The 24,569-nt window shown below is 33.6% G+C and overlaps 2 protein-coding genes across 2 annotated transcripts; one reads left to right on the forward strand and one right to left on the reverse strand.

The window, feature by feature from the left end:
* Nucleotides 1–1,207: 1,207 nt before the first annotated feature.
* On the forward strand, nucleotides 1,208–3,606 carry LOC140049126 (organic cation/carnitine transporter 2-like). Its single transcript, XM_072093954.1, has 4 exons — nucleotides 1,208–1,419; nucleotides 2,301–2,409; nucleotides 2,781–2,990; nucleotides 3,463–3,606. Exons 2-4 carry the CDS (start codon nucleotides 2,303–2,305, stop codon nucleotides 3,533–3,535), a joined length of 390 nt encoding a protein of 129 aa, XP_071950055.1. The 5' UTR covers nucleotides 1,208–1,419; nucleotides 2,301–2,302; the 3' UTR covers nucleotides 3,536–3,606.
* Nucleotides 3,607–12,140: 8,534 nt separating this feature from the next.
* On the reverse strand, nucleotides 12,141–24,349 carry LOC140049112 (uncharacterized). The gene is made up of 12 exons (XM_072093939.1): nucleotides 24,329–24,349; nucleotides 23,790–23,962; nucleotides 22,949–23,038; nucleotides 22,459–22,638; nucleotides 21,286–21,528; nucleotides 20,866–21,060; nucleotides 20,199–20,381; nucleotides 18,740–19,051; nucleotides 16,465–16,542; nucleotides 15,999–16,200; nucleotides 15,257–15,286; nucleotides 12,141–14,327 (listed from the first exon to the last, which is right to left on the reverse strand). The coding sequence occupies exons 3-12, from the start codon at nucleotides 23,030–23,032 to the stop codon at nucleotides 14,050–14,052; spliced, it is 1,785 nt and encodes a 594-aa protein (XP_071950040.1). The 5' UTR covers nucleotides 23,033–23,038; nucleotides 23,790–23,962; nucleotides 24,329–24,349; the 3' UTR covers nucleotides 12,141–14,049.
* Between the last annotated feature and the right edge of the window lie 220 nt (nucleotides 24,350–24,569).

A 24,569-nucleotide genomic window follows, 5' to 3' on the forward strand; every position in this document is an offset into this window, starting at 1 on the left:
CCAATTTCTATTATTCGGTAAACAGTTTCCATTTATTATACATTGATAATGAAACATGAAATATTCCTATTTATGTCCCTCGAGGTTCATTACAATTTATATTTAGTAGTCCCACGGACTTCATCTCAGCCACTCCCCCGAGTGCTAAGGCCAAATTTATGATACCCTACTTTCTATGTAAGTTTAGTTACAGTTAGTTCTTGACGATAATACAACGAATTTAGGTTACACCCTTCGGCCGCGAAAACGTTTCTGTACAAATATGATACCGATTGGCTTTATTTCATTCAACAGCGACCATAATCTCGCCAATTACAGGATAGATAAACTATTTTATTATTGATGTGCTTATAAATTAAGACTCATGTAAACAGCTTGATTACATCATTTTACAGACAAACGAAACTTTTTTAAACCTACTGTTTCAATAACTGAGTATAATACTGTATACGTTTTCATAAGTAAGTGCATATACATTTTCGTGTTTTCAATGACGAGATTGTAATAGTAACTTCAGTAACTATTACAGTACTTATTTATTATACGACACAAGACAATTGTATCTGACAGGTACGTACATTATTCTAAAAAATAAGTCTAGATAGATCCCTTAGGCGTCATAAATCACAGGCCAACAAATCAGTACTCATGACAGAAATTCGACCCAGTTTGGTTCACACAAATGTTTACAGGAAGTTCAACACCACAACCGATGATTTGCCCTAAATATTTAGGTAGACTACAGTTTAATTTTTCACTGAATAGGAGCTTGAATTTCCGATTTCCATTTCGCAGAATGTCTAGGTCTATTTATTTAGTTTGGTTCTTATAATATATAAATACAATCAACTTTATTACTGCGGTTCCATCACCACAACCACGTGCCGCCGCCCAATTCCCGTACATACATTTCCATTTCTCCCTAATTTCTTTAATCCACATAAATTAATTGTCCTTTATGGAATCCAGTATTGGTTTTGTTGTCTCTATTTCTGAATACCCCAATTAGGGGGACACTTCCGTTTTTGTTTAGTGTCCCAAAAAAGTCCCCGTCCGTGGATTCTACTGTATTCGAGAACCATCTGTGAGCACCCCTAGATGGTACGCGAGCGAAGCGAGCGTGCCATCTAGTATATTTAAATTTTATCAATACTGTGACTATTTTTAATAATAATAATTGTTTAAATATTTAAATATTGTTTTTTTTAAGGATTGCTGTTAATATCTCCTACTTTGGCCTCTCTCTGAGTACTTCTGATTTTGGCGTTAATCATTACATATCTTTTCTTGTATCTGGTGCTACCGAGATACCTGCCTATGCATTGAGTATTGTAGCTCTGGACTATTTTGGACGCAGACGATCTTTATCAGCAACATTGTTACTCGGTGGCGTTGCTTGTTTACTAACTATTTTTATTCGTAAGTAAACAACAACACCAATAATGATAATAATGATAATAATAAAAGAATTTATAATCCTTCATATTTCAAATCAAATGCTCATAGCTGCAGTACATACATGTTAAAAAATGATTAAAACAAGTTAAAATTCCATAAAGGTCTACGACAACTAGTGATACTAAGGTAATTAAACTGTTTGTTTAAAGGATTTGGTATTTGCTTCCATAGTCAAATACAGAATTAGCTTTCGAAAGTATTACCTTTCGAATTCCAACGTAAAAACTTACATGGACACCTTTCAGTAGTTTTAATATACTACATTATTATAAGAATGAGGACAGTAACATTTCAGCACATTAAGTCCTAATAGAAGTCTATGTAATTTAAACAAGTCATCAATAGATAATAATTCTAGCACTTTCAATCTATACAAATAAGATGTGTCACAGGAACCTTTCTAAACATCATTATTCTTGTTGCTTTCCTTTGTATACTTTCTATTCTATTAATTAACTTCTCAAATGGTGCCCACATTGACGATCTTGTACGTGGTATAGTAAACTTCTCCATAACATTCTCCAGCTGTCCAAGTCTGATGGAACTCTAAACAGTATTGTATCATCTGATGATCTAAGTGAGAAAGCTGGTTGATACGATACAATATTCTACTCAAATAATAATTTGGAGTAATATTCTGACGTGCTTTAAATGTGGTTATGAGTAATTCATACTTAATCCTGCGATGAACTGGCAGCTAATGAAGAAGATCTATGAATTAAAAGTTCCTTTTAATTATTGGTGATTCGTACTAGAATCACCTATTGGTGACATCAGACATCACTGTGTTTTGTTTATACCAATAATTGACTTTGTAATATATTTTTTATTTTGTTGAAAAGCAATGGGAATAGGACGACTGACAGTAGCGATGGTAGGAAAGTTTGGAGTAACCGCTGCATTCGGTATTATATTTTTCTATACTGCAGAGCTGTATCCAACTAACATACGGTTAGAAATATAATATTCTCCTATTTAGTGGTTATAGCTAGTCTAGTTAAATTGATAAAAGTTAAATACTGTGTTAAACGAGCAACTGTAATATTATAATAATTATAATTGTATATTCGACGTCCTGAGGTGGTGAGGACTTAAAGCACATCATCTTTTTACTCCCCTATTCACTATCATCAAACTCATACAGAATAAAACAATGATTCTCGCTGATGATTATTTTATTTTGACATTATAATCTCATTAGTTCTTTTTATTGTAATGTTGATGTGTTCTTTATCCATTCCATCTTCATTATGATGATGGCGTTATTGAATAAATGTATCTAGTTGTCAAACTAACCGACTGCTTTATTCATTTGGCAATAGGTCAGTTGCTGTTGGTATTTGTTCAACATCTGGTCGGATTGGAGCCATCCTATCACCATATATCCTCCACCTGTCAAGGTATTGGGCACCACTTGCAATGTTAACATTCAGTGTATTAGCTATTTCATCTGGAGTACTTGTTTTACTTTTACCCGAAACTGCCAATAGAAAGTTACCAGATACAATGGATGAAGTCACAGAACTTAAAATGTAAGGGTTTGTTTGCAAATGTTTCAAAATTTGCATTCAGAATGTACTAATAAACCGCAGTCATTGAACATAATGGGTTCAGTAAGATTTCTAATCTATCAGGGCACGAATTATGATTATGTGTAATTTGTTGTTTTTTGTAATTATAAAGTTAATATTTGCATCATTTGTTGTCAGCGCTAGTAAGAGCATGTTGCTTTTGTTGGGTCTGTGTGTGTGTGGTTTATCTTCTTTCTAAGTTTACAGCATCGTTTCGACCAGGGAAGACGTGTAGACGTATGCCTATGTTACAGGAATACGATCACTTTTGAATTTCATGGTCTAAACAAACATGTTAAAACGTAAAATAGCTATTTTATGTTAAACTAACCAGCCGTACCTTGGGTGTATTTGTATAAGTTCTTTCACTTTATTTTCTACACTATTCAATGTCCATTAATGATAATATTAACGTTTTATAATTTATTTTCAGATCTGTGACAAAATTATCGTCAGCAGAATTAGGAGAAAAAGAAGCTATGACACAAACAACATTGATATCATGAGAAAGGTTACACCGACGTAACATGATAGACTTCGGTAAAAACGTGAAAAACAGAAGTTCCCAAAAAATAAATAATCCTGTGGCTTGCTCATAAAAGCAATTGGGGTGATAAGGGTTATTAAATACTCAACGCTATTACACTGTGTTTTAATCAACATTATGATCTTGATTTGTATCAGTACTTCTAAGGGTCTGTTTCTGCTGCATAACGCAATTTAACCGGTTATTTTAAAATAGATTAAAAATAGATAACAATAACAAGACCGCGTTTCTGCTCAATTTGTGCTCCGAAATAACCGGTTAAATCTATGGGTGGTCGTCGAGCAAAACGTCATCATTACCCAAAATTCAATACACTCAGACGGAAGTAGAAGTTGGCTGTTTGTTTACATCGACGTCGTGAGTACACACGTGTGTATTATATCGCCGAACATCTCACTCAAACATGTTAAAAAAATAAAATGTTGTCTCCAGGTCTACAAGTTTTGTTTTTTGTAAAGCCTACTTACATCGCTAATAAAATTAATTCTCATGGCGCCTTCAATAACATGATGGGGAGGGTCGTGCAGCGCCCGATCGCCTAAACTAGGATAATTTTTATCCTCAACAAAGGCGATGACATACGGCCCTTCCCACGTGAACGACTGTTGTCTTTCGCGAGCGCGGTCCTACAAAACACCAAACGGAAACAAAAACGAGACTCAGAATGTTGCAATACTTACCAAACGAGAGTAGATAATTGTTAATTAATTTTGAAAACCCAACTTTTATAGCAAAAATCGTCCGAATTTATGTTAAAAACGATGAGTTTAGCCACAAAAACTTAAATCAAACGAGAGTATCCAAGTCATAGAATATCGCACGCATATAGTGCCTTTAATAAAATAATGAGTATTGAACATTATTTCGTATATTTATGTACTAACATAAATAATAACACATTTCTATGCTTAATAAAATCATATTTAATATATTATCAAAGGCTCTGATTACCTTTGTTTTCGGTCGATGTGATGTTTTTCTAAAAAATTATATTATGTAAAACGATCAAAGTAAGAATGTTCATTGTTCTCCTATTAAAGGCACTAAGGGCATGCCATAAATACGCTCGTTTGGATTAAGTTTTTGTTGCTAAATTCATCGTTTATAACATAAATTCGGATGATTTTTGCTATAAAATTTGGGTTTTCATAATTAATTAACCATTATCTACTATCGTTTGGTAGGTATTTGCAACATTCTGAGTTCCTTTTGTTTCCGTTTTGGTGTTTATATAGGGGACCATCCATACCCTTCGCGAGCGTGTAGCCTACTAACGCCTCAAATTGCTTAGCTTGGGTAGTCCCCGGAACTCCACCCCAAACTCCTCTTTTACTTTCGCAAAAATGCTCTTATTTATTATCTGTGATTCTTTTCTATTCCCTGCCATCCTTCCCCGTACTTTCTCTCCCCCACGACTGAATAACATATCTTGTGATTTCATTCATCCACATACATGTTCACTTCTTCGTTCGACTGTCAAAACCACGAGGAAAACACACATCGTATGCGACGGTATCTGACCCGGGGTCACAACTGTCAATCAAATAACCGTTATTTCGTGTTGCAGCTAAGAATTGCTCAGCGATAACCGGTTAAACGGCGTTCTAACACCGATTTAAATTGGTGTTTTTAACCGGTTATTTTGCGCTGCCTTTTAACCGGTTACCACAAATGTGTCCTGTTTCTGCTGCCAAGAAAATGGAGTTAATTTATTCACACTGATTTTAATTTATTCACACCGATTTTAACCGGTTATTTTCTATGCAGCAGAAACAGGCCCTAGATTATCTATAGAATACTAGTATATCAACAAATTAGTGGAAGTCCTTATAATAGGTAACTAAACGCATTTCATCAACTACTAGTTGTATTTCACACTATTTAAATTTAGACTTGTGTTTAGCATTAAATTTCAAATTTATAAAAATGTAGGCCTACTTAGAGTATTTGAAAATATAATCAAATTAGCCAATTATTATGGAACGCCTCCTCTGCCTTCAGTTCACATTTATCATGCTGTACACACCAATCATCATGCAGTACACACCAATCGTCATGCAGTACACACCAATGGTTATACAGTACACACCAATCGTCATGCAGTACACACCAATCGTCATGCAGTACACACCAAACATCATGCTGTACACACCAATCGTCATGCAGTACACACCAATCGTCATGCAGTACACACCAATCGTCATGCAGTACACACCAATGGTCATGCAGTACACACCAATTGTCATGCAGTACACACCAATCGTCGTTCACATTTATCATGCAGTACACACCAATCGTCATGCAGTACACACCAATCGTCATGCAGTACACACCAAACATCATGCAGTACACACCAATTGTCATGCAGTACACATCAATCGTCATGCAGTCAAATACCGCCACCTATCGACAAAATCGAATATCACGTGATAGTAGGGCGGCCAATGTGAGCTTTTTCATCATGGGGGAATTTTCTGTTAATAGCAGGCAACCATGTGGAATATATCCCTTATGGAATGACAAAAAAGATAGGGGTGGATGCCGCTCTCAAATTTCAGGTCAAATGTCATTTTCAAGGTTATAAGGTCAAATATGGTAAAATAGAGGTTTAAGCTGTTTTCAACAACATATAAGCTAATTAAAAGAAATGTAACCATTATTGACATATTGCTGTAGATGGTGAAGTTCATCAATTTTTCAACTTACAAGTTTAAAGGTCATTTTCAAGGTCATAAGGTCAAATAGAGCACAGACCTGTTAATTATCGATAGCCTGGGGCTGATGGTTATAGTGTGATGTCAAAAAGACCAGAATTGTACTGGGAAGATTTTAAACTTTTTGAGTCACTCCTGGAAGGTGTTCAAGGAATGGAGAGGATGAGTCCTAGAGTATCAAAATAACCGAAATTGGAGGCCTACTGGAATGTCTTAAATTTCATTTAAAAACTGTCACAGAGGGTTTGTGGGTTGGGAGTAATGGGCGGCATGGGCACATGCCAATATTCGACATTTTTCGATACGGGTTGGGTAGGTTTGGCCAGTATGCGTACCTTTTTATGGCTAGCGGGCGTCCCGGAAATTGCGCAATATGGCCAGCGGGCGTCCAATTATTGCGCAATATTTGTTCAATGGCAGCGTCCGCTCCGTGCGTGTGAAATACGTACAATGCGACACAGATGGCGCTATATACATAATTAATTTTATATATACAGAATTTGCAAGTAGGGCAAGGCTGAACTGAGGCCTCTAAAATCCAATCTATCTGTTCAGAGCAGGCTAGTAGCCTAAGTTAAACTGATTTAGTAAATTATACTACTGTATTTTAGGGCCTAATTAATAACAATTATTAATAGTTTTAACTATTATAATGTCAATCAAAAAATATTTTAAATGAAATTTCACATTATTTAATATTTTTTTTCTGATAAATAATAATAGTACGTGGCCGGCCGGCATCTCGCGCGGAAAATGTAAATATAACGCCCTCTCTGTCGCATTGTACGTATTTTTCACACGCATGGAGCGCGCGGACGCTGCCATTGAAAACATATTGCGCAATAATTGGACGCCCGATGGCCATATTGCGCAATATCCGGGACGCCCGCTGGCCATAAAAAGGTACGCATACTGGCCAAACCTACCCAACCCTGTAGCATTTTTCTGCGATGGAAGGAGGTAACGCTTTGAGGTGGGTATTTCTTCAAGCACTGATATATAATGCCTACTGGCCATCTGGGTAACGGCAAATGATTGAATCACAACCACATATGCATGCTTTCTGTAACAACTTCATCTGGCTTTTTAGTTTACATACACATGTAACAAGTTCCAAACTGACAACTGGGTTAGGGGCTTCCAAACGAGCAGATTCATTTAGGTCACATACTGATCTCTGCCTGATAGTTGGCTCGTATGTTTAAGTTCTATGATGTCTGTATTCACCATAGGCGAGTTTTTTTAATTTTAAGTGTTTCCCGAAGTAGAAATACAGGTACTTAAATATTTATTGAGTGAAGTGAAATACTTAATATTTAAGGGAAATATGGTGTTAATGGTATATAGTCACTGAGTCTAGATGGAGGTAGCACCAAAGAGTAGTCTGTTATTATACAGTTATCTGCTCAAGAGTACCATATGTTTGGCAAACTTTAGTGTACACTGTACGTGGAAAGTCTTAATCTTAATCAATTCCATTTACAAGGAGTGGATGCGTTACAAATGATTTCCAGTATGACCTCTTTCCATAACCAGCAAATAATGACGTTCTGCAACCTGTAATGGCATGGAAGCTGATTAGATTATTCTTAATAGGTTTTCAACCACTTTATTGTTCACTATACTTCATCGTCCATACTTTTGAAGGCTACTGTTACAAAGTGCATATCATTAATTAACATCAACTTTCATGTATAATTGCAAGCTCTTTGTTATTGACATAAAGAATGTCTAAAAACTTCGTGATAATTGTTCTCCTCCAAACCGATGAGTGTGGCCCCTTTCCAATGTAATGATCAAATACAACAAAATGACGAAATATCTAGGTAACTTGCATAAATACTTGCATAGTCACCAAATGTTTACAGCCATGTTTACTGCATCCTATAGTGCATTTAAGTTTTTACTGTAAGTTTTCTTCTGGAACATCTGTGGGTATTTCAACGCCATCCATCAAGATATGTGAAGTCATATTTTGTTAAAGATATTAAAATTGGGCTATGATCATACTCCAATGGTTGATCAGCAGATTTTCTGTCAGTTTTTATATACTTTATCAAAACAGTTGCCTTATAGAAATCCGCAAAGGTTTAGAGCAATGCTTTCTCAGTGGCTCATGAAGTTCTACTGTTTTTTTTTCTTTCAATAAGTTGTTACTTTAAATATAAGATCTTCCTTATCTGTCAGTTCGAAAGAATATTGTGTATTGTGTGATTCGTGATCAGTCTGACCATGTCATGCAGAACCTATCAATGAATTACAGCGTTTCTTGTTATACCAATGATTCTATTTTGAATTGATCAATCATCCACTCAGTGTTTAGAATATTGGTTCTGATAGTTTAGATAGGTAAATTTGTTTAGTACCATTTTAACCTCATTTCTACAACGAATTCAATCGGTTTTTAAATGTGTTGGTGGTTTCAGAAATGACGACTTTGGTTGGCAAACTATTAAAATATATAATTACTAATTGTGAAAAAGTGGATCTCCTATCAGTCCTTTGTGAAATTTAGGTTTAAAAAGTCTAAGCTGATGTCCTCGTGTATTTCTGCTTAGATTGCATCTCATTTGAAGGAAGTTTTCCTTGGCTACATCCTCGAAATCTTTTGGAAAATTTTCAATCAAGTCACCATGAATTCGTCTGTCATACAGGGTTGTTAGGCCAAGAAACTTTAAACGATCTTCATATGAATAAGAATGGATAGCTGGAATTTGATTTGTCGCATGACGTTGACCTCTTCAAGTGCGTTTATGTCTTTTTGGAGAAATGGATTTCATACCTCATGGACACAGTAGAAGAAGAAGAAGAAGAAGTCTCCAATTACCACTCCTTCCAACCTTGATAAAGTCCAATAGTTAGGGTTTTTGAAAACAAAGACTCGATACCCAGGTTTCTCTTTCGAGATTTCAATAAAAACTTGTATCATTGAAATAATGAAAAAAATGTTTAAATAATTACATTATAGGGGGTCTCTGACCCAAACAAAAACATCTCGACATTAGGTCATATTAGGTCTCTGTTTTAAAATTTTTCTAAAAACAAATTTCTAAATATTATTACATTATTATAGGTAATATTAATAATTTTTATAAAAACAAATTTCTAAATATTACTGTATTACATTATTATAGGTAATATTAATAATATTATAGTAAAAGACCAATCTTTTGACACATATGACGTTTCATACATATAACGCTTGACCTATTTTTTCCGACAAAAATCAAAATGATGACTGGTGGACAACATGAAAAAGACAAATTTACAACAGATTGGGAAAAGCCTATTAAAAAACTGTGTGTACTTTACAGAAATATGTGAAAACAACATTTTGAGAAAATGACACTTTATATTTAATTTCCTATGTTTTTATGTGTAAAATTAAATGTTTATCTCATAATTATTATTGATCTTCAGATATACCTTTTTGGATAGATCTGATGATGTAAATGATTTTCCGTGAATAAAAAAAAATCCTATATTTTGACCTTGTTTGACCTCTTGACCACATAAACTGACCTTAAAACCCAAAACTGAAGATGGCATCCACCCCTATCGTTTTTGTCACCCCACAAAGGATACATTCAACATGGTTGCCTGCTATTAACAAAAAATGCCCCCCAAACTTTTTATAGAGGACTTTTGTGTATTTGGCCTCTCTACTATGAGGTTTATTAGACGGCTGTAAAACTAAGACTATTTAAACTTCTTTTATGGAATTCAATAATTGCAATGGCCTCCTAGACGCGCCTGTGTCTCGCATAATAAATTATTGTATATATAAAAAACAGAGCATTCACAGAGATGTGTAGCGGTTAAAATAAGTACAGTATGTCAAACATAAAAGAAATCTTAGAGTCGATGGCCTAGTTTTACAGCCGTCTAATAAACGTCACGTGATATTCGATTTTGTCGATAGGTGGCGGTATAAATTACGCAATATTTCACTGCATGACGATTGGTGTGTACTGCATGACGATTGGTGTGTACTGCATGACAATTGGTGTGTACTGCATGACCATTGGTGTGTACTGCATGATGTTTGGTGTGTACTGCATGACGATTGGTGTGTACTGCATGATGTTTGGTGTGTACTGCATGACGATTGGTGTGTACTGCATGACGATTGGTGTGTACTACATGATGATTGGTGTGTACTGCATGACCATTGGTGTGTACTGCATGATAAATGTGAACGACGATTGGTGTGTACTGCATGACCATTGGTGTGTACTGCATGACCATTGGTGTGTACTGCATGACGATTGATGTGTACTACATGACCATTGTGAACTGAAGGCAGAGGAGGCGTTCCATAAATTATTGCCTTGTTAACGATTTAATAATACACTGCATAATGGTTATTGATGTACATATCGTATATTTTTATTTTAATGTATGGATGATCTGTTGAATTGTAAAATAATCTTAAAAATAAATGGGACCATTTTTATTAACAAAAAAAAGCCATAACATCAAAATATCAAAAGAAACAAAACAAAACATAAATTTGTTTTTTTCTTATAATTTGCAACAGTGATAATTATACTAACTAGATGGTACGCTCGCTTCGCTCGCATACCTGGTTCTAGAATACACAATAATTTCAGCGTAACAAAACTGGCGATTTCAAATGTACGTTCCGCAGGACTATAATACTATAATTGTCGTTTACAGAAACGAATAAATAGACACGATGATTTATGTAGTCAACTAAAATTAGCACCCTGGGAATTACTTCCGAAGGAGAAACTTATCACAAAATGAGTCCACATTATTGATTTGGACTCATTTAAAGAAACCCAATTTGTGTTTTGTATGTAACATTAGGGTTGAGGGATGGGAAAGCTGATAGTGTACAAATAGGAACAATTTTTTAATATATTCTTTATCCACTCAGTAACGAAATATTTTTTTCATGTTTTATACGCCTATAAATAATATACCTCTAACTACAGTAAAACATTTGCGATTTAATACTTTGTTAAAACTGTCACTGTCATAATCGATTGAAATATTAAAGTACATGTCACGATACACCATAGACTTGCCCCAAGTCTGTAATGTTTTTTTTTTTATTCATTTGTTTTTATTTCGACCGCGATTTTTGTCTGAAAATACAGACTTGTGAAACACGTATAGAAATCGATTTGCAGACCGCAAACATCCGATAAGAATGACGTAGGTTATCATACCGTATTTGGCTATATGGGGCGGGCGGTATGTAAATATGGATTTCGAATCAACCAATGATCATTTTGTTTCAAAATGAAAAAGATCGAGTAGGCCTGCGTACAGTGCTGAATGTACGATCGAGACGGGGATCGAGACTGTTAAAATATGAAATCGTGTTGCCAAGTTGTTTTGTTTATTAATTGTTTAGTCCTTAGCCTAGGCCTCCTTCGTAGGTCCTACTCAACTCGCACGTATGACCTGCCAAATAAAACGCCAATAAGGTAGGCCTACATAATACCACCACCGGCACACAACAGGATTCACACACAACAGACAGGGCTATACACCACTACACAGAACAGGACAGGGTCTGGGTGGGAATTAAATCAAATTATCTCCGCGTAATATTAAATCAGGGAGATGTAAATTACATCTCCCTGATTAAATGATCCATATAAAATCCTTTCTAGCCTTCAGAAACTTTCATCAATGTACTCACAAGTACACATTGTCTAAACGTAACATAGCGCATGCGTACCATCTTAGTTGTTGAGTCTTTGAAATTCTGAAATATGAATATTAAAACAGTGTACGAGTGAGTAGCCAATCGCATGCAGCTGAAACTAGTCAACCGGATAATCTATGCACCAAGAATTCTTGGTGTCAAACCACGTGACTTTTGCGTGTTTCCCCAGACGGAGTATCCAAACTCAAGTAATACACGTATGAAACGCCATATGTGCAAAAATATTTATATTTTTACTAATACAGTATTAAGAAAAAACTCCGTCTGGAGCCCAGTCTAGATACACCACTACGACGTTTATATTGTTGGTAATTATTAATTAATACAAACGTTGAGAAGGAACTGTCAGTATAAAGTTTATGTGTATATAATAATGTGTTTATATATCTAACAGTAGAGCCTATCCACAATCTCAGTAATAACGTTTATTTGTATATATTTTTATATTACACCTAACAGTACGAACATTCACAGTAAGAAATGTTCGATTCAAATGAGGATCAAAAATAGTTAATAGGTATTTACAGTATTGCTAAAGTTTATTCTCAAAGGGCCCATATATTTACCTACCGTATGTATTAAACCAAGGGCTCATAAATCTACCTACTTGTGTTAAACCAAACTCTGGCAGACTGAGAAATTGGGATGTTCCATTCATCGCAAATCAATACATTTGTATAATCGTATATTAAATCTATCAAAATAGTATTTTTAAAGAAAATTTTCAAAATTATGATGCTGTACTCTAGCTGTTCAACCAGTTTTCAGCTATTGAAAACAATTATCGTAGGAGGAGATAGGAAAATGCAAAGCCTCCTCGCATTTTTGTGGCGGGTATTTTTCAAGACGGACATCCATTAGACAGTGTATACCACGATTGGAAAACACCCCTATTTGGGGCAAATCGTTGAACCTAAATTCGTTTTAATCGTCAATAACTAATTATCTAACTCAATTTAAATAGCAAACAGGGTTACATCAGGTGGTTAAAGTACCGAAAGTACGAACCAACTTTATATACCATCGAGTAAACATTCTAGAAGTAACGCGCGATTTACCGAATTTTGCCCTTACGTAAATTTATATATAGATACTAATAAAGATTATGATGTACTGAAAAAAAAGGTTAGAGTGAATCCCACAAAAAAGAAACTAAAAAAAGTACAGCCAACAATTTCTTTTCTTTCAAAATACTTAAGACTTCAGATTTTATAATGCACGCTATTAACTCAACATGAAAAGCTTTTAAAACTTATTTGAATACATCATATAACACCACGTGTAGGCTCCTTATTTATTATATATATTTATTCTATACAAGTTATTTATTATTGTTTATTTAATTTTTAATCTTTAATCTTTCTTACTTCTGGTTAACAATATTATGGTCCTGTTGAAAAACATAAACAAATCTTAACTACAAAATGTTAAGAATTTAATTTAATTCTATTGATTTCGTTCTATTGTTGACAAAATATACGTATAATAAAATATATCTATTAATGTAAACGGATTGACTTGACCAATCACCTGGCGATTGAGTTACTCCTCATTAAACAGCCTGTAGTGCAGTGTTAAAAGTTCCAAGTTATAACTATGCGTCTATATAATAATATTATTGTAACATAAGCCTGTAAGCTTGTCTTCTCAGGATAGTCATAAGTAATTATAAATTCAATAATCTGTAGTTTACATAACTATATTTGCAATATACACAAATAAAAGAGAGTCTAAAGGTTTATAACCGAATACAGACTTTGTTACATGTACAATTGTGAAAAAGGTTGTATTATTATATTGATGTGATGATGAGAATCCCAGCCGATTCTGAATGAATCGTGCAAGTACATTGTCGATGGGTATAGGGCGAGTATGATATATACAATAACTTTGGTATTGTACCTGAGAATTATTGACCAGTGGTGATGTTCTTTATGATGCTGGTGGCGTATTTGACGATGCGACGATCTACCTGACTATGTTGCTGCCTGGTGAACCCACGCACGTTCCAGCCACGCTCCTGTATACCGACCAGTGGTGATTCCCACAAGGAAGTTAGGGTTCAGTTTCAAATTGATCAGCTAGGTCTGTTCTGCCTGTATGTCTTAGAGCTTCTATAAGCTGTGAACGCTTGGACTTCTCGTGACTCTGCCAAACCTCCAACATGCTTTGCATTGCTCCTTGTATGTTATTAGGATTGTCTTGTTTAAATGTATAAAGATTGGCTTTCGTGAAGCCAAGACGTAATCCTAGTTCTTCCCATTCACCGCACAGGTTGTTGGTTAGATCCGCTAATTCTCCACCCGTTAATTCTCTGCTCGTCAAGCCTGCATCTAAACAAATATATATAAATTAAATATATATAAATTAAATAAATCATCCACTAAAAAAAACATCGTCTCTGATAGATTATAAATCAGATAAGGTAGCTTGCTAGACATTTAGTAGTAATTGTTGTATTTGGCCTGTATACACATTTATAATTATATTAAGTTTTGTTTTGTATTTCTTTTTACTTCACCTGACGGAGGCATTCCTGCTTGAATGCATTTTTGGCTACTGCTACGTTATTGAGAGATTATTTGAAAATTTTAGATATTTTATATTGGTTTATAAAAAAATTAAACTTGTAACAAGGGGTAAATCTAACTTAGATTTAAATTAATTAATTACTTATAGTTGACGTATACAGATGAGATTTTATAATGCACGTTTGTTTAACTGTATACATCATATCGGACATACTGTAGGCACATCTATATTACCTAAAGTAATATTTTACGATTATCAGTGTTGTATCTACACATACTTCAATATTTGCAAAGTATCATAGGAATATGTTTGTAATACAGTATCTCATTTGTATCTCATGTCACCTTATGTGGAGCCTGACGTGTCGCATAAGGTTAGGTTAAGTGTTATGTTATGGTATACTGTATGATACTATGAGATACATGTGTCACACATGTGATATTGTAAAACCAAACATTCCTATGATACTTGAGAAATCTAGATACATTACCATTGTGATGATATATGACGCGGGACCAGTAATTAGCTTTTCATTTTTTATCTTATGTGGCGTCTAAACAGAGCGACAGAATTATAATGCATAATCCTCATTATATTTCCATCAATCAGCCTCAAATACTGTTATAAGAGAGCACGTATATTGTACAGGGATTTTAACGAAATGTTTGCATTGTGTGCACCTATCTGTAAGAACAATTCGCACTTGATGCAAAAATAGGAACCAACTAACCTGTAGCCTGAGGACCATCACTCGGTGTATCTATGTACAAAACGTATGACTACGTATTAGTAAACATCTCAAAAACTAATTGCTCATATAAAAAAATGTTAAGCCTTACAATTGAATTATTATTAGCTTACTTTATAAAACGTTTACATAACATTGTTGCTAGATCAGTTTTTAAGTACAGTGACAACAAACTACCTACTGTAGGTCGAATTGTGCTTGTTTCTACATTGAAACGAGCAGCTAATAAAATAAAGGATAGTGACCAATTAACATAAGTGAGAAGTATCTGATATGATACCATACCTAACTATAAAGTGTACGTTTAAAATCATATTTCGCAAGTTTACTGAACTTTTGACTATTATTTTATAAAAAAATAATCAAAATAAACACAATATTCAAAACATTTTTTTTTAAATTAAAAAAAGATTGCATCGTTTCATTTTGATTTAAAAAAGAATCTCAGATTGCACACTAGTAAAACAATTTAGGCATGGATATAAAAACACTCGTAATTAGTCTTTGATTGAAAAAATATATTATTTTAAGTTATTTAATTGTTAAATTATAACTTATATATAAGCATAATCTATTGAAATATTAACTTTTGGGTAGTATCCACAGTATTTCAGTCTATAGTAATAAAACATATTTTCCTATATATAACACTATAATCTATGAACCAGTTCTAGTTTATTTGTTCTCTATATTTTACTGTAGTATAGCCTATCCTTAAACTTACCGCCAAAGAGTCGCTTGTAACGTGTCACATCCATGCCTTTTATGTTGCATGGCAACATGTCATCCTGGAAATCTCCAAAAATTTGCATATGCTTCTTTTCGGATGTCTCGCTACAAACACAGGGAATGCATCTGTGGAAGGTAATCCCCCTCCTACCACCGTCTCTGGAATGTCCAAATGACATCTCAATCGTTGACAACACCTTTCAAAAACAAGAATTGCAGTTTAATGTTTTTTTTAAATTAGGATGTCTATCAATAGCAAAAGTTGTACAACATTAATTGTTATTTCTTTTTAAAATAAACCTCAAAAATACAATATTAAACGGAATCAAATATAGAGCCACCTTAATTGACCTGAATAAATTATTAACGTTGGCAAAATGTGTTTATTTGTCGAGTACTTACAAAAAAAAGCCTACAATAGGTAAATTATAATAAAATAATATATATATATAAATACATACCTCTTTACATGCTTCGGGAGTGAGTTCACATACTGTGTTTATTGGTTCCATAATTGCCTTTCTACGCGTAATAGTTACCTAATATTTTAAAAGAAGCATGCAGTATATTGGTATGTGCATAGCAAACGTTATGAATGAATGTTCTGGCATACTATATGCCTATACTTTATCTTGTCCAAACTTGTGTAAGCTAAATGTGATTGTGGCAAAAATTATTAAAGGAATGATGTTTATGTTTCTTTTTTATATAAGGCATGCTATAGCGTTTTTAATCAATAATCGGTACCGGCAATTGCTGCAACATAGAGTTATTTTGTAGTTGTCTGCGTTTTACATTGTTTTTGTTCACCTTTGATAGTACAATATAATTACAGTAATAACATTTGATGGCTGTAAATTTGAAAAAAAGTGTTGTTCCACCCACTAATGGTGGTGCTAAAAAGTTGCTATACAATAGGATTAAAAAAATGGATATTACTTGAATTACTGAAAACTAGATGGTACGCTCGCTTCGCTCGCGTACCATCTAGGTCGTGCCCACAGATGGTTCTCGAATACATAATAATTTCAGCGTTAAAAAACTGGCGATTTCAAATGTACGTACCGCAGGACAATAATACATGTCGTTTACAGGAACGAATAAATAGACACTGTGATTTATGTACTCAACTAAAATTAGCACCCTGGGAATTACTTCCGAAAAAGAAACTTGTCACAAAATGAGACCAATTGTTTAAGTCAAATTTAAACAAACTTAATTTGTGTTTTGTATGTAACATTCGGGTTGAGGGATGGGGAAGAAGATGGGTGCAAAGAGGAACAATTTTTAAATATATTCTTTATCCATTTAGTAACAAAATATTAATGGAACTTATTCAACCTTATGTTCCTAAGCGGTCTCTGAGATCTAGATCTGAGTCTCTTCTTGCCCATATATTTCATCCTTCCACTAAGTTTTATGGAAATCGTTCATTTTCTTCGGCATTCGTTTCTCTATGGAATGCGTTGCCTATTGAAATCCGTCAGGCTACTTCCACTAGTGTCTTCAAATCTCTCCTCAAAACCCACCTTTTTAATTTGTAATTTTCTAAATGTTTCTGTCTTTGTAAAGCGCATTGAGGCTTTCAGCATAATGCGCTATATCAAGTACCAGTTATTATTATTATTATTGTTTTCATGTTTTACAAATAATATACCACTAAACACAGTAGTAAAACATTGCGATGTAATACTTTGTTGAAACTATCACCGTCCTAGTGGATTGAAATAGTACAGTACATGTAACGATACATCACTACGACGTGTATATGTTTATGTAATGTAAAACAATTTGTGAAAACCACCTCTATTCGGGGAAAATCATAAATTCGATTTAATCGTCAATAAATATTAAATTATCCAACTCAACTTAATTAGTAGGCCTAATGGTTTTCAATTCTTTCTTAGAGCCAATTCATACTTAAGTTGGTTCCTACTGGGGTTCCTACCCTACCCACCAACGTTGTTCTGCGTTTAGGCCATGTGATGTACCTTAGGCCTATCCTCTACTGGTTTTACAACGCTACTCATGCCACTGAGGGAAGGGTGATGATGTGGGTGGTTTAACTGCAATAATAACGATTTGTACATACAATATATGGCGAGTGAAAACGCTAGCTCATTATCCGTTTAAAAAAAAATTATATCCAACCTCTGCAGCACAGATTGAAAAAAAAAATGGATCGAATTTCTGTTATGAGTATACAGGACTTGCCTTTACGACACCTGAGGGAATAGACACTTGTGGAACACAGATTGGAATGTTCCATTCATCGCAAATCAATACATTTGTATAAACGTATATTAAATCTATCAAAATAGTATTTTTTAAAGAAAATCGGCCTGTCTTCAACATTATGATGCTGTACTCGAGCTGTTCAACCGGTTTTCAGCCATTAAAAACAATTATCGTAAGAGGAGATAGGAAAATGCGAAGCATCCTCGTATTATCGTCTGCGGGTATTTTTCAAGATGGACATCCATTAGACAGTGTATACCACGCTCTAAAAACACCCCTATTTGGGGCAAATCGTTGAACCTAAATTCGTTTTAATCGTCAATAACTAATTATCGAACTCAATTTAATTAGTAAACAGGGTTACATCAGGTGGTTAAAATCAGTACCGAAAGTACGAACCAACTTTACATACCATCGAGTGAAAATTCTAGAAATAACGCGCGATTTACCGAATTTTGCCCTTACGTAAATTTATATATAGATAATATATCATGCTACCTTTAACAGGAACTTTCGCTCATTCTTCTTAGTTACGAATTTGTCAAGAGACAAGATCACGTGATGAAATTGGTCTAAGTAGAGTTCGGCCAAATCATGCGTTAATGCTGGATCATCTCCGGTTTCCTTCTGATATTTGTTAATGAACTCAATAACTAAATATGGAAACACTACGTCAGGCAGATATCCACAAAGGTCGTAATAGATACTGATAGAGTGGTTGTCATCAGGTAGAGATCTCGATTCACTGAATGGAGTATCAAAAGCAAGTCGCAGTGGCACAAAAAACGATTGCTTGACACCTTCTGGTTCCTGAAATATTAATTGAAAATTTTAAAGATCTATTGTCCCTTTGACTAATTAAAAAAAAATGTTTTTAATATTTCGAAAAAAGTGGGTCATTTTGAAGTATCATAATAGTTATTAACTTTCACCAAAAACTAGTCGGAAAAACATAATTTAACCGAAATACAGACTTTTTTTTTGTTTAAAAAATAACTTTGACTTCCAGTCAAAGTTTTCGATCAAAACATATCTCATAATGCAACGCGCTTGTTTGGCTACTCTGTATGCATAATAAAAAAACTTCTTCGCGATCTGTGTGAAAACACCTTCTCAACCGCAATGAGTTGTAAACAATCCTAATTAGCATCATGCATAATGTATACTCATGGTTTGGAATCTTTGTTTACTTTCGCTCGTGACAATTTTCCAGACGAAATGTAATCAAATTAATTTACCTGTTAATTACATAACATTGTTGTTTTTTGCTCAAATTTTCGACTTAAAGTGAATAACTTTAATATTACTTTAATATGGCCAATTTAAATTTAGAATATTTTTTTTCCATTTTTTTGTGTTTCAATGGACAATACATCTTTAAATAAAATACAAGACGCCATTTAATTGAAATTGTACACACAATAATAAATGTACTATGAGTATATGTAGTGCACTAAACCAGTAATTTTCTTATTTTGATCGAATCAGCTCGCAACACACACATAAACCAGGAAGCATTATCAACGGGGTTATATTATAGGCCTAATATCAATATACAAATGTTTGGTATGATCGCTTCGCTCGCGTACCATCTAGGTCGTGCCCGCAGATGGTTCTCGAATGTCAGCGTAAAAAACTGGTATTTTTCAAGATGGACATCCATTAGACTGTGTGTACCAAGGTCGGAGCAAATAGTTGAAGCTAAATTCGGTTTAATTGTAAATAACTAATTATTTAACTCAACATAATTACCAAACAGGGTTACATCAGGTGGTTAAAATCAGTACCGAGAGTACAAACCAACTTTATATACCATCGGGTAAACATTCTAGAAGTAACGCGCGATTGACCACATTTTGCCCTTATGTAAATTCATATATAGAAGACAGGGACCTATTTCTGTCATTGTCAACCCACCTAACCAAGTATGCTCGAGTCAAGTACAAAAAACCCATACCGTTGCCGTGACTTGACTAGTAGAGGTTATCTTCCTACAAATGAAGCCAAATCGGATCATTAACTCTACGAGGTACTGGAACTTCTCCATGTCAATACCTTGCTCCTCCCATAATTTGTGTAACAACGTTTCATCCAGTATGCCTTTGTTAAGGTTCCAAAAGGCTTCACGATACATACCTGTCTAAAATAGAATACAAAATAAATATTATGATGTTTGTGTTTCTGTATAAGGCACAATACATTCTATGGTGAAAAGTATTAGGCCTCATACGTTTTCTTTTTGATGGATAATTGGATCATCAGCAAAACATATCAATAATATATTCTTTGGAAAGGAGGCACATCAGTGTAAATTATCTTGTAAATGGTAAGTTGATAAATAAATGAAACCGTCGCAGGTTTGAGACGTTGTAGAGAAAGAAGTAACAACCAACTACGAGCTATGATGCTCAAATTTCATATGATATTTAAAAGAGATGTAGAAATAATATAAAACAGAATTTGATAATCTAAATGAAAGTTTATTAAGCCAAAAAACGAAACATACATCTTAAGAGTTTACAGAAAGCGAGAAAGTAAACATTGAGACAAATGATAATAAAACTAAGTTGTTCACATTATCCTTTTTAAAGGAAAATGTCAGCCCGTACTATGAGGTAACTTACTGGAAAGTCAGGTGGAATCACAGTGACAAACGCGGTGATAACTTTAACCAATCCCATAGGATCTACCACCACTTCGTCTTTTAATGATTCATTATCAGGCAGGTAGATGATGTCACCAAGATCATACAGGAAGTTAAGAAGGGCCGACTGTTGATTTTCATCAAGAATTCCGCTTTTTCTTGCCAGAACTTTAACCTGAAAAGTTTACATCGAAATACAAAAATCTAATTTTCTTTTCTTACATCGTATCAGCAATGTGTAATACGAACAGTTTTACTGTTGCTTTTTCTTTTTACTATAAATAAATATTTATAATGTACATTTTAAAAGAATTTTAACAAATCAAAACCGTTGTATTACAAAAAATGTACCATTTTAAAATAAAAATGGTACAATAATGGATATTTCTTTTTAATTTACCTCTTCTAAAGTACATATCAATTTTGCCACCCGTAGATTATATATTTCACATCGAAAGCGCATCCACTTCAACGGAATAACCTTTTTTAAATGGTTCATAAGCTTATTAATTTCTTTTTTAAGATCATCAAAGCTCTTATCAGTAGTTGCTTCACTGTTTTCAACAGCAAACATTCCATGTACATGCTTTTGGTACGGTTTCCCTATGAGAGTCTCGTCAATCTTCTTTAACAACTTCTTTGACTGAATTAAAAAAAACAACAACTAAACTAAATTGTGAAGATGCAATTAGCCTACTATCAATATAAGACACAGGATATAAGCACATTATTAAACATGTTATGCAAAATGTTTACCATTTTCATTTTGTCTTCCTTGTATAAAACGTTAACATTGGCGAAAAAATTTAAATTTTACAACTGTCTAAATTTTCAAATGTACAATTGATTGATGTAGGTTAGGATAACATACCGTACCGATTATGTCAGAATATTTTATTTTAAAAAAATGAAAATTAACGCGGTCAATTGAATGTATTAGGATGATAATTACAATATATAAAATGTAATAATAAACGTGACTGAAGTGAGTAAACATTGTTTATATATGATTTCACTATTAGGTCATCAAACGATTTAAATTTGATGACCATTAAACAATAATTTGGTAAAAAATATAATAAAATAGCAAAATTAGGCCTAAACCTATGCGACTTCAAGTCTAAATATGTAGTTGCGATCCTTAAAGGTATAGCGTATACTCCCACAAACCGTCCCATCCCTTATTTTTAGAATACGAATTTCTCCCATCATTAGTCCGTATTAGATCTCTTTACACTCGAACTGGTAGATATAGAAAGTCAACTCCATATAATAGCAAAACATCTAGATAAGATTAGTCTAACTATAAACTGTGTCTCATTGTAGGCATCATGACAATTTGTTGTTATTGGAATTTCTCTTTTGCCTGTATGCTTTTTTTAATCTTTTAATGTGTTTTTTCATTATCGTGTTTTTTGAGGTTTTTTTAAAATAATTTTACGAGGTTTGTCTGTGTACAAATAATACATTTTAAATGTTTTATATATTTGACAATAAATGCTGTGCAAGCAGCGCACTCAATCATTCAAAACTAAAGTAACGTTTCTAGAATTGCGTAAAATATGACTTGTACCATGTCATTTCGTTCCTCTTCCGTGTCTCCAAGCTTTCCTTTGTGCGTACCCACAATAAGAATAACAGGTAAATGAACTTTCTCCTTTATATTCTCAATAACGTTACGGCTATGAGAATAAACTGAGAGGATCGACGATAATATGAATTGGAGATTGGTCAAATGGTGTACACGTTTGTGCTAAAACATAAAACAAAATATATTATATATAAATTAGTTGTGTGTGAAATTTTCATTTCAGTTTATACAAAGCCAAACATACACTTCAACAATTGTTTTCACAATTAAACTTTTGAAGGTCATTATAAAAATAATAATTTAAAACAAAAATGATAATAATAATAATAATTCTTTCCGCGCTACGGTACAATATAAGCATAGTGATTTTTTTTTTTTTTTTTATAAATGATCTTCATCAACAGTTAGGATTCCTCGTGACTTGTTCAATCTACTCAACAATTGTACAAATGACTTAAAAAAACATACTTACTCCATTTGAATCTAGGACAATTGCAGGATCATAGAGGTTTTTACTCATGTCAAATACAACTAGATACACTGCTCCTAGTGTCATAAAGATCTAAATAAAAAAAACAATTATTTATACAGCTATTTACTATGACTAGAGGGTCATCTAGTAAGTGTAGACGATGGTTCTCGAAATGTTTAATAATGACTCGGGTAAAAAGCAGTCTGGTCCACGGACGTTTCGACAGCTTGTTTCGGTCTATTTTCGGGGGGCGGCTACCATAGCCTAATCTTTGTTATTGGAATTCTTTAATGAGATATTTTAAAATATACATTTTAAATGTTTACTGGATATTTATTGGTTATTTGTTAAAATAATGTTTCTTAGTGTCTTGATGAATTTATATTATGAAATACAATAAAAAATATCAAAATCCTTGATAAATTATCAATGAATTCTACTACATCTAGAACTATGTTTTAACATAACGTTGAACGTATATAAGTATAGTGGCAATTTATTTGAGGGGAGTTTATTCCAAATGTTGTTTTTTGGGGAGGAGGGGTAGGTTCGTCTGCTTATTCAAAGCAGTGCGTTTATTTTATTACGGTAATTAGGCATATTTCTCTAGGCCTAGTTGATTTCTTCTCTAATTTGATCATCGTTAATGATTGAGTGTTCTAGATATTGATGGATTACGAATAGACCAAGGAAAGCAGATATTACAGTTTTAGGCATAACGCAATTATAACATTCATAGATAATAAAAATTAGATGAGGTCTCTCAATTATTTATCTCACAATTATTATCGTATGTATTACACCGATGATTTCTCTATTGAACATAAACATGTGCGCTTACACTCTGTATTCTATGGTAGATGATCTGTCCTCCATGATCCCATATTTTGAAGGAGTGTTGCAATGGAGTCGTTTCTGCTTGTTTTTCAAAAATACCCTGAATGATATCGTCATCAAACTGGCCACGTACTTCAAATGATGCATCTTCAGTAACGTCTTTGGTCACATTCAACACTAGTTTAATTTAATTTTTTTTAAATGTAAATAAAAAAAACAGTCATTATCATCAAATTCGTCGTCATCATCGTGATTATCATCAATCATCATATATCAACGATTACAATAACACACTTATCTGTAATCTTCCTTGACATTTACCATCATGCAATCAGCATTTCGATTCATTATCATCATCGTTAACATTAAAGTCGTTGATAATGTATTGATTTTCTTATTCACTCAATAAGATGTTTTATAATAGTTTACGCACTGTCTTTTGTATTTTTGTGAGGGTCCCTAATGATCAGCTTCGGCTGGATGGACCACCCATATTTTTGAAATAAAAAAATAAAAATAAACTGCATATCAAACACAACAAACCTTCTTTAGTTGATTTTTGGCTAACATAAAACAAAAAGATTGGCAAATATCATTATTTATTCCATTCAAATCAGTTACTGTCACTTATAAAATGTATTACGGGTTTATAATAAATTTTTTTTTCAGGCTCATTTTTCTCTTTTTTGAATTAAACGTTCATGGTGTGTGCTGTAATGATATATGCATGTACGCGTACATCAACACTTCAAAACTATATCTACATTTCCAAAACATTTCGGGT

Source organism: Antedon mediterranea, chromosome 5 (genome assembly GCF_964355755.1).
Source record: "Antedon mediterranea chromosome 5, ecAntMedi1.1, whole genome shotgun sequence".
Taxonomy (NCBI): Eukaryota; Metazoa; Echinodermata; class Crinoidea; order Comatulida; family Antedonidae; genus Antedon; species Antedon mediterranea.